General features: G+C 40.0%; 1 protein-coding gene across 2 annotated transcripts in view; it reads right to left on the bottom strand.

The window, feature by feature from the left end:
* Window positions 1-1,090: 1,090 nt before the first annotated feature.
* Window positions 1,091-12,167, bottom strand: part of si:dkey-246g23.2 (solute carrier family 66 member 2) — an 81,573-nt gene continuing 70,496 nt past the window's right edge. For both annotated transcript variants that reach the window (XM_049575405.1, XM_049575404.1), the window contains one exon: window positions 1,091-5,311. In XM_049575405.1, the coding sequence (XP_049431362.1) occupies window positions 5,137-5,311 (175 nt within the window). In that variant the 3' untranslated portion in view covers window positions 1,091-5,136. The remainder of the gene's footprint in view (window positions 5,312-12,167) is intronic.

Below are 12,167 nucleotides of genomic sequence, written 5' to 3'. Positions count from 1 at the left end.
AATAATGTCTAGAGTTTTTCTGGGATGTCATTAATGTGAGCAAGCTCAAAACCAGTCACTTGGGAGGCGGGATCAAAGGAAATACAAGTGCACTTGTTCTATGGGCCCATAGCTGCAGATGATCCGGTTAATTTTATACTCAGAACTGCATCCAGTTTATTACACTGTGCATCCACGGTTAGTGGTAAATGTTGAGGATTATGAACAAGAGTTACTATGAAATATATTGAATACATCATGGGAAAAGTCGTGTGTCTTTGTTGGGTGAACAGAAGAGTGATAACATCAGGCAGAATGTATGATGCAAGTACGACATATCAGGCTGACTTGTAGTCAACTTATCATTAATGGATGTATAAGACAGGCTCAGAGATAAGGTGAAGGCATCAACAGGTGCAGCACATGGTCTGTCCTTGTTCAACTCATCAATAAACCATTGAGAGCTTCCCATTATCTACTGTATCCACTTTAATATTTTACCATCCATACTGCAGTGCTCCTTTGCACTGCTGACTGTCAGTGCTTCTACCTTGTGATGGTGTATGCATCTGTGTGTGGTGATGCATTAACCAGAGGGGATTAAAGCCTTGAAGCATTGCACATCTTAATTAACCCCCACTCATCAACTTTCTCTCTCATGTGTCCAGCAGCAGGCACAGTCCCACTCTACCTCAGTCTCTTGTCATGATTTATTTGTGGCACAGGTACACTCTCAGTCCTTTCAAATAGGGGGAACTCAAGGTTTTCCCAGCACTGAAGGATCACACACTCTCTGTTGCAGCTCTGTGTGATAGCTGCAGTGGGATTTGCTGTATATAAAGGATTTATATAAAGCATATTTTTATCCTTCCTTTCACCCCGGTCTGATATTGCTGGTTGATCTGGATCAAACTCAAAGGGTTCACATGAGGTTTCAAGTTCAGATTTTGGGTTGAAATCTAGCTATAAATTACAGCAGCAGCCCGCTGAGCTCAGAGCAGATCAGACTTTTTGTATTCTTCTTCAAAGTCAGTGTCAAACCTTTTCTCCTTGACATGTCAAGACATTCATTTCAAAACACACTGCCAGTAACAACACAAGACCACATGCCGAAATATAAATAGTTTATATTTGAGAAAATATCATGATAAATATTTCACATAAATACAGTTTCCATGTGTGATGTCACCTTGGGAGACCTTTGCATCCTATGGTAACCACCATAGTGTTACATGACATTTAGTTAATCTGGTACACCTGAAAATTAATTTAAAAACAACAGCTTTTTGGTTGAAATTTTGGTTTCACTGATCCTCTAAATAAAACCCCTGAAGAAACATCACATAAAACAGTAACTAAAAGTGACCTAAATCCTTTTATGGACTCTGTTTTAACTGATATTGTTTCATGTTACATGAAATATGTATCTTGCATCTGGTAGACGTAACAGTCTTCTGCTCTTCATATCAGTGCTGCAGTGGTGAGGTGACAAGTACATCTGCCATGATGTGAACCTGGTGGAGGGATTATCACAACCATTCAGTGTGTGTGCTAATCTGTCCCATTACCCTTGAGAAGAAAATGCTACTGGGAGCCCAAATGCTAAACCGAGAAAGCCGTTCAGAGCCTCTGCTGAGAGAGACAATATAAAGATACCCATCTGGTGATAAGAGCATATAGAATACAGAAATAATGCAAACTCAATACAACTGTGGTACGCAGGATACAGGAGATAAGACACATTCAGCTTTCAATATGGCTTCTTGCGGTAATGTTAGATAAGTGGAATTGAAGAATGCACACATGGAGTGAAGGTCACAGAACAATACAGCTGAAAGCTTGCAGTATTTCCCAAACACCAGAGAAGTCGATCGGCAGCATCAACACTTCCATAAATGCCTGCATCCATCAAATACACAATCCCAAGATATTCCAACATTTCCATTGGTTTCATATGTACACAACCATACACATACAAATTACATTAATTTATACACCTTTTAGAATTTGTTGGTTGTTCCTTTGGCATGTGACCTTATACTGATAATGATACATGGTAATAGTTAGCGATTGAAACGAAATCTTTGAATGAAGCAATAAACCCAAACCGTCTACAGTACATTTCAGGAAATACACTTATTCACTTTCTTGCTAAAAGTTAGACAAGAAGATCGAAACTTCTCTCATGTCTGTGTGGTAAACATGAAGCTACAGCCAGCAGCCAGTTAGCTTAGCTTAAAGACTGGAAACAGGTGGAAACAGCTAGCATTGGCTCTGTCCAGCAGTAACAAAACCAACCAATCAGCATCTCCAGCAATGACAATTAGCCATTCTAGGAAGGGGGTAATGTGCCGTACTATATCTTGGCTGGTACTAGTAACTTCCTGGAGGTTGATTTGGTTACCTTTGGATAAAGCCAGACAGACTGTTTCCCCTTTTACAGACCTTATGTTAAGCTAACTGGCTGCTAGCGGCTGTAGCTTCATATTTATTGTAGAGACATGAAAGTGGTATCAATCTTTCTAATGTCTAACTTTCTGCAAGAAGGCCAGTTCTCAAAATGTCAAACTATTGCTTCAATACAATAACTGATAATCAAAACCCAAAAAAGCTGATGTAATATCAAAGCAGAGGTAACGTGACATCATACTCAGCCACTTTTTATGTTTCCAAAAATTTCCAAAATTCTCTGTCATATTTTCTACATCCTGGACCTGAGGATAATACTGAAATACACTGAGATGCAGTTTTGCGACCTCTACAAATGCTATCCTATGGCTGAAGCATACTGCTGCAGGAGGAGGCTGTCTGTAAGATGCAACCCATAACTGCTGCAGTGTGTAATTTAACAGGATGTTTACTGAAGGGAAACTAAAAAACAGACAGGAAAGATTAACAGACAGACACAAACTGGATGCCAAGTTAAAAAGGGGGCCGCAAGACTCAATAAGTAGGTACAGTAGCTTTACTACTTCATTAAATCATCTCTAGAGGTAAGTAAAAAGAAACCTGTGCTGACTACTGATCAGCTGCTGGTGCTGATTTGTTTCAGCCTGCAGTGCTTTTGTGAGAGGAAACTACCGAGAAACAGGTGAAAAAAGCACGATTCGCCTTGAGAGGCTGTGCTTTTAAATTAGAGTTTCGATTATAAGCAGAACTTCTAAATAAAATATCCGTGAACACTTTTGCAGTTTGGAAGGCTGGAATGGCTGAATAAGGTTTTAATGTTTCTGTAATGGCATGCATTACATAACCTGTCCTCTGTTTAATGGGGCATTTCTGGGTGAATGAAGACGCTTCAAAGATTGCCCCTCTAGGATCTACTAAAAGTTGGGGTCAGAAAAGGGGGAGAGAATTTTTTTTTCTTTGGGCTGTGGGCAGGGGGCTTATCCTAGAGGCAAAACTAGTGCTTGACCCTGCATTCATGTTCTAGTTTAACCTTCCCTTAATGTAGTTAATAATTACATAAATAGCTCAGTTACCAGTTACACAACTCAGGCACTTTGTAGGTTATACAATGGTCAGTAACAAATATAACATAATTGTGAACACAAATTATAAAATTATCTGATCTAATTGATTTTTATTTTTAAAATTTCCCTCCCTCAGTACCTTCAGAGCCTCCTCTGTCAGCCCTGTCTCCTACAAATGATGTTTATATACCATGGATTTTAAACGGGAAACACATTATGACATATATGACAAACACAATATCTGCATTGGTAGCTATTTGGATTATACAATTAATCAAGCTGTACTAATTTAATATTGTTCTATATTACTTTGAGATATTTTTATTTAAAGGAGGGCCCAAAGAAAATATTAATAATGCCAGGGAGAGTTTTGCTCCTGTGATAAATGAAACATAAGATTGTGTCCGCCTCCCTACACCAGCAATTTGTTTCCCACTACCTACAGGTAATTCCTTTCAGCATGAAGCCAATTCTCAGTTTGCTACTTCTTATTTTCAAATCAAGTATTTATTTCGTAGGTGTCAAGAAACAGCAGGGGCTGATGGGTGTTAACACTAAATGTGTTCAATAAAAGATCAGGGTAAAATATACTCTAATATTCCTGCTGATCATGTTGATTAAACTGTTACTTATCCACGATGCTTATGACCTATACTTTCACTGTTACTGTCTCAAAGAACAAGAGTAAAAGGACTCATCAGACGGGATACTAAAAACAACTAATGGGACGATGAAATGTGAACAAATGACAATGCCCATATTCAGTAATACTGTTATATTGTGATATCTAGTTTGATCTTAAGTCTGACTTGTTCTTTGGTGTCTACAAAAGATTTTGTGACTGAAAAACAGTGCAATCACTGCAGCATGGCCCCATTTTTAAAATTGTTTTTCTATACTTTGCGGAAGACCTGCATTGCTTGTCAATTAACCACACATCAGAGTCATATCACAAAGATTGATGTCCTATGTAGCTACCATTACTTGATGTATGTTCTCTGGCCTTGGCTTGGCGCTGGATGCCAATGGCAAAAATCAATCTCAGCTGCACAGACACATCAGCAAGCATACCACACCCAAACACACAGAGAAAAACACGCACAAGAACAGTCCAGTGAGGTGTAGCGTGTGAAATAAGAGACTCATCAGTCAGGCAGCAGATTTCAGTGCAGGGCTACCAGTGTCGGACTGGTTGCTTCAGCTGCCAGTACAGCAGCATAGATCTGCTGTTAGTGAGCTGCCAGCGTGAGTAATGTTTCCCTCTTACAGTTTCCATGCCCACTACACTTCAGGGTCCAGGTTATGTTTAACAGAGAACAAATACATAGTATAAATGCTAAAAATACACTAGAATACTGCCTTATCTTCTTAAAAATTTAAAGGCAAAGGTGTTTGTTTATGAGTGTGTGACTGAATATACTAAGCAGTTTGATCAAGGCTAAAACGGTTCACTTAATTGCACTTGAAGGTAAATTGTTTGGGTCTGCATGATACCCATATTAAAGAATACTTTGAATCAAGGCTGAAGACTAAAAATCTATTGTGACTTTGTTTTTCTCTGTCCTTGATGCTAAATGTCCCCCATCAACTTTGCAGCTGATATTAAAAAGCTTAAAAAGATCAAACTTGTTGAAATTTACATACAAATCCTGTTTTTTTACATTTCACAAACCAACATCCATGTTCAACCTAGTTTGACCCGGGTGTCTTGGCTGTCGAAGAGGACCTGCAGTAGGATGGCCACGTCTATGAGGATCTGGACTGAACCGCAAACCCAGAACTGAGCCGGGCTTTCGTTCATCACAAAGTAGGTGGTCTTGAAGACATCGCCGGCCGTCCACAGCAGCACCATCTTCACGCTGGAGCAATGGAGACACAGAGAGACATGGTGAGGATGCGAGGACAGAGTGAATGAAGGAGTTTTCGACATTTAGAGAACACACTTGGAATATAGAGTGGAAATGGGGAAACAGCTAGTCCAGCTCTGTGCAGAGGTAACAATCTACACCTACTGGCATTTCTAAAGCTCAAAAAATAACACTTAATATCTTGTTCGTCTAATCTGTAAAAAAAATAAAACCCAAGTGTAGAACTTAGTGTCAGAGAGAAATAGTACACCACACAGCCCCCTCATAAAATCATGTGTCGTGTTTTCACTTTGGTGTTAGTGCAGATTAAACAAAGAAGATTTAACTTGTTATTGAGCTTTAAATGTGCTGGTAGACAGAGTTTATTACCACTCAACAAAGCAAGGCTAGCAGTTTCCCCCAGTCTTTATGCTATGCTAAGCCAACAGTCCATTCCTTAAAAGTCTATTCCTATATTATTGTTCCCTTTTACAATTTGGGGCAATTTTGCTGCTAATTACGTCCACCAAACTGTAGTTTTGTCCCTTTGTGCATTAATCTGGAAACATTAACTGACTTTGGAAGTAGCTTAATTTAGTTGCAGCTATATATGAAACAGCAGGGAGGCAGTAAAAACGATCAATGAACAGGATGAAGTTTGGCCTAAACCACCAATTGATCACACCAAGATGAAGCAAGTGAAGGAGAGGGAAAGACACACAAGGATTGCCTGTCTGAGAGACAGAGAGGCTGAGAGAAAGACCTTGAAGAAGTCACTACTCATCCGCCATGCCAGCGGCCTGTTGCCAATATAATACCCTAAAGGAGTCTCTGAAGCTTTATCACTGCTTCTTGCACTCCTCTACTTGTCAGTTTTTTACTCCTGTGCTACTATCCATCACTGGCGCTGTCCCCCACCACCCTCCTGCTATACTTTTTGTTGCCGTTTCGACTCATTTACTGTCATGTTTTTTTAACTCTTACCCTTCACAGTCTCTGCCCTCACTCCCACTCCACCTACTCTCTGCTCCCTCCTCTATTCTTGCTCTCTGGATGGTTAAGTCCCACAGGAATGAATGTAATATGAGTTTATTCTTTTTTATTAGGGCTGACTGGGCCCGGGGACCCAGCAGGGCCATCAGTCATCAAAAAGACATACTGTAGGGTCAGAAAGGGGTGAGGGAGAAAGAAAAGGAGAGGGACGGAGACAGAGTGCCTGCAGAGGACAGCATTTATCTAGCATGCAGTAAGAGAGACAGGGCAAAGACAACAAAACCACCAGAGAGAAAGAGAGGGACCTCTGAGAATGGAGAGGGGACCTCTGTGAGATAGATATGGATGATGAGTGTGGATAGGGGAAGAGGCAGCCTAATGACTGTGGGGATAGCTGTCCTGCACTATCCTTGAGCTCTCCTTGCAGAGTCATGTCAAACTCCCAACTCTCCCACGGGCTCCCTTCAGGCCCCCCTGAGGAACCAAAACTTTTGCGGCAAATAATCCTGCCCTGGCATGGAAACGAGGACATCATTATTCAACATATCTGGGAATGTATTAAATCTAGACACTGCATGTCATAGTGGAATGTGATTAACAACCCAGAGTGGTGCAGGCTGCAAATATGAGCTGTGCTGTAGAGCTACAGGATGTGTAATGATGGAACTTGAACACGCAGTTCTTGCAATACATGGGACAGTCAAGCTGTACATCTGGACACTTTCATATGCAATACTTTACACACCAATGCACACATGAATTGAGTTATTAACTGCCACAAAATGGACTAATTATCACTATAGTCAAACTGAAATTAAAATTCATTTTTGCTAAGAAATCAGTATTTATATCCATAATGTTTTTATGTTCCAAAACTGATCTGCCTTCTTTTTCAATCAGTAATGTGTACTCTTCCTCTGCATCCATTTCCTGTGGCGTACCACAAGGCTACATTAGGGCCCTATTTTATTTTCCTTGTATATGCTTCCCTTGGGGTCTGTTTTTAGAAAATATAATGTTTCTTACCATATTTGACGACTGACAACACCCAGCTGTACCTTCAGTTTAAACCTTGTGATCCAGTGTTAACTCCCTTATAAATTGCGTTATGGATGAGATAATGGATAGCGATAAGCATCCTCCAACTTAATCAGAATAGTACAGAGGTTTTAATCTTTGGCCCATTAGTCAAATCTGCAACCACAATCAATGACCTAGGGCCTCTGTTTTTAAATATTACTGTAAGTCACATCCAAAAAATTGTGAATTCTTTGATTCTGGTTTAAAATTTGATAAACAAATCAACTCACTTGTCAGAACTAGCTTCTGCCATCTCAGGTCTCTTGTGAAATGAAAACCATTCCTGGCCATTACATTTTGAGATTTTGATCCATGCTTTTAATTCCTCTTGCCCTGATTATTGTAATTCCATCTATGTAGGAATCAGTCAGTCAGCCCTATTTCGCCTGCAGCTTGTTCAAAATGCTGCAGCAAGACTTCTCACTGGTACAAGGAAGAGAGACTATATCTCCCCTGTACTGGCCTCCCTTCACTCGTCGCCAGTGAAGTACAGAATTGATTTTAAATTTATTTTATTTGTGTTTAAAGCACTGCATGCTCATCCCTTATTTCACCTCCCAACCCCTCAGATCTGGTGACCAAGTCTTAAAGTCTTAATGCCTGTTTTAACTTGATCATTTGTAAATTTTTATTCAACCATACATCTGTTTTATTTAACCCCTTTTTGAAGCACTTTAGTCAACGTTTGTTGTTTTTAAATGTGCTCCACAAATCAGTATGACTTGATCTTTTCTTAACCTGTGTAATTATTTTGTCATTGTAATTACCAATAAAAAAAATTATTTATTAATGGTCAGGTTATGTCGGTACTGTTAATTTGACTGACCTAATCTCTGTGTGGGCAGGCGCTAAAACCCCTCTTACATTCCAACAGACACACAGGCAGTTAACCAGCTGCTGCTCAGTACCATCTGTGATTTTAGTCCTTCATACATTATTTTGCGTTGTGATTCCACAAGGTAACATAAAGAATGATGAGATCTCTCTAAGGCTAGCTAGATCCCCCACTTTGTATGTGGGACACAAACAACACTGAGGGGCAAATTCACAAATTATGGATTGCAGCCAGTGATAGCACTATGAATTGTGCATCACTTGCAACTGTTATCTGCCCTGTCTCAAGGTCTAATTCACAAAAGATGTTGCGCTAATGATATTACAGCACAAACATACCCAATACTTCATCCAGAGTAGACTCTCATCACCAAGCCCCCCTCTGGGGGAAAACAACCAAGCATTCCGCATGAACGGCAACAGTGTACACAAACAGGGTGAAAACAGGTCTCCAAATTTCTACATTAAACAAAACAGTTTTAAAAAAAGCAAGCCGAAGAGTTGCGGCGTAGTTGCTAGCACCAACAATGAAGTAAAAAACACTCAGATTTCTTTCACTGCCATATCCTAAAAAAGAGAGACGATAGTAGATTGGCTCCACACTATAGACCAGACCGACATAGTGTCATCGCCAACACTGTGTCCCCCTTTTGGGAGAAAGAAACGGGCTGTTGGATAGAAAAGCTGTTGTGTAGGAGGTAAGCAAGGCGTTAACACTGAGATTTAATGCACATAATACACACAAATATTCAACGTTAGTGTGGTAAATCACTAAATGATGCTGGCAACAGTTACTACTGATGGATAGCTAACCTTAGCTTGAGTGGGAGGCAGCTGCAGTGATGTTACAGTTGTACAGTATAGCAACACAACTGTCGTCTCCAACTAAATCTCAGTCAAGATCAAACAGGTTGTGTATTTACAGACAACACTTAGCCTAATGATACCTGGTGATTCGCTCAAGTATAGATGTCTGGATATGCAATATCTGGCCACTGTGTCAACCATAATTTATTGAGGTATTGTGAACACACAGGTTCAGGAAAGGTCGCAAAACAATTGTTAGACATAACTGTAAAAACAAATACTTCTTAATCCCTTTATCCCGTCATCCCTTCATCCGTTTTTCCTTTCCTCCAGATCCTTAATCCATCATACGCAATAAATTATGCTAAATTTCATCTTTGTTGGTGAATCTACTTTTGAAAAATGAAAAATGTGCACAATGGCTGTCATCATCCGTCATCATCAGTATCATTATAGTTTGTATTTTGTTGAATTGATAAGCAAGAAAATGCACACTTTATCAGCACAAACACACACAGAGGTTCTCCTCTACACTTTATTTGGTCAAGCATGATTAGTAGCTTATGGAGGCTAATGCTAGCTAGTTTGGAACCTTATAACGCTGTATGAAATACATGACCAAGTTGGTTTGACCACCTTTGTGACTCTCCTCTACTTGGGCTGCTGTTGCACGTTATTATTCAACTTTATCCTGTAATTGTCCCTTGTGCCAGCAGTGGCCTTTACACAGCAATAGTTACATACTCTCGCTTTAAATTGATTTATTTCAATCCAAAGTTTGAACAGACCTACCCTGAATGTGAGGTTAAAAAAAGCCAACAACATAAAGCCAATCTGCTTCTGTCAACACACAACTATTGCACCCTCTCTCTTTGGTCGTCCCACCTCCAATTTAACCACCTCAGGCTTTAGTAAGAATCAGGCTATTTCCACCTCTCCCAAAGGCTGACCAAGGAGCGCTTGTTTGGAGCACATCTGAGTCTCGCTGATGTGTTCTGCTCCCCTAACAATTTAAACCTTCAGGGTAAACACTCCAGGGTTTGATTGAACTGCTCCAAAAATAAGTGTGCTAAAGAATTTAAAATCGTCATGCTTTTACTTCTCTCTCTCTCTCTCTCTAAGCTGCCAGTATCTCTCAGGGGAAAGACTTGCTTTTTGTTCCAGTGAAGTTTTTTGTTTTTTCAAAGAGTACCCTTCACTGAACTTCAGATTTCTTGTTTAATCTCCCTCCTTATATTTTCCTTTCACTGCGCCACTTTCTTCTTTTCTCCCTTTTCCCCCGCTCAACTGTCATTTTTACTTTTATTGCCTTGACTGTCATTGCTTTTACTCTGCTCCTCTCTTCTCTATAAAAGGGAATGAAGTTGGTGATTTTCATCAGCTTCTACTGTGAACCATGATAAAGTCAAATAACAAAGTTGCATTTTACACCACAGTAAGGGAGCAGGCTGGAACAAATCCTGTAGAAAAACAACTCGTGAAGAGGTAATATAACATTTAAAACAATAATTTAAAAATAATACTGTCATTTATTTTAATGAAAATTCAAGCAACTGTTTGAACATGGGAAAACACCTTAATATTCATTCATTCATTTCTGTAACTGCTTGTCCTGTTAGGGGTCCCGGGGGCTGGAGCCTATCCCCGCTGACATTGGGCAAGAGGTGGAGTACACCCTGGACAGGTTGCTAGACTATCACAGGGCTAACACATAGAAGCCCCTTTTACACTGCCAGATTTTTGGCAAATGTTGGGCCGTATTGCCGGCAAGCTGCAAGCGTTTAGACACACAGAGCTGTTTAGACACACACTGTTTCCGTCACACGCTGAGCTACACGTTTTGTTACTTGCTCACCATTAGTAGCTAACCATTAGGCTACCTGAAGTAGTCGATCGCTGTGCTTGTGTACTGGACGGTGTATGCTCTCGAGACACAGCTTGAACACAGTGCAACTATCCACACTCAAGTTCTCTCCTTGTTTGACTATATGCTTTTTCATCATGCTATGCTACATGTGTCACCTGTTTTTCCAAAAATAATTTCTCCACATTTTAAGCACTTGCCTTTGTCAGAAGCCTCCGGCATGTAGTTGAGCCATACTTTGGACTGTTCTGGAAGCATCTCGACACAACACAACTCACAACGTGCTCCCTGACTTGAAAATCATCACAGAATTTTTCTATATCTGTGTACAAAAAAGGATCGAATGAAGTACTAGTTTGAATGGAGCAGTTTCGATACTACTTGGTATTGGATTATTTCGGTCGATACCTAAAAGCTATTGAGTACCGATACCCAGCCGACATGGGGAGAACATGCAAACTCCACACAGAAGGGGTCCTCCACCCTTTTTCCGTGAGGTGACAAATGCACCGTCTATGTGACCCATATCAGTAAATAATGCACGTTTTTGTCTTCACTCACGCAAAACTGAGAAAATGAGCAATAAATGGATGAGAGTGACACAAAACCAACCAGGTGATAATGTAAGAAAGCATCTTGCATGTAATACATGTTCACTAACTCTGTAAAATGTGATACCCCAGTAACATAAGCTTGTAATTCCAATAAGGCAGTGCAGCAGAAGTTCAATTAGCTGAACTTTAAGTTAAAAATCAGTGCAGAGCTTTATGGCTCTGTTTTATGGCTGCACAAGAGAGCACAGCTACTTTCCCCATTGGAAATAATGGCTTTTCTCTGCGTGATGTCAAATTTGTGCTTTTAGTGTGAAAGCCCTGTTCAAGCTTGAGTTCCTGAAAGAATGCCAGTCCTGATACTGGTTGGCTGATTTTTGACTTTTTTTAACAGAACTAATCTTGTAAGAGATGTTCAGTAGTAGAAGTATCCGACAGTGTGCACAAGCACACAAAGCTTGTTAGAGCTGGAAATCTGTGAGTGATTGTGAAGAGGAGGGAGAAGGAGAAAAAGAGGAAATTTTTGTTTTTCGACAATAAAAACACAATTTTAAATTCAAATTTTACCTATTTTCATAACCACAGGCCTCATGTGAACCATTCTCTTAATATTTCCTCTTAATTTTGGGTTGATAGAAGAAAATATGACAAGTCAACACCAGATGCATCAAACGCTCTTACCCAAGGGTGCTGAATGATGCATCCCACTTGATCATAAGTAACCTATTAGCATAGGTAA

The sequence above is a fragment of the Epinephelus fuscoguttatus genome, linkage group LG4 (assembly GCF_011397635.1).
Source record: "Epinephelus fuscoguttatus linkage group LG4, E.fuscoguttatus.final_Chr_v1".
Taxonomy (NCBI): domain Eukaryota; kingdom Metazoa; phylum Chordata; class Actinopteri; order Perciformes; family Serranidae; genus Epinephelus; species Epinephelus fuscoguttatus.
This window is presented reverse-complemented; position numbering and strand designations above follow the sequence as displayed.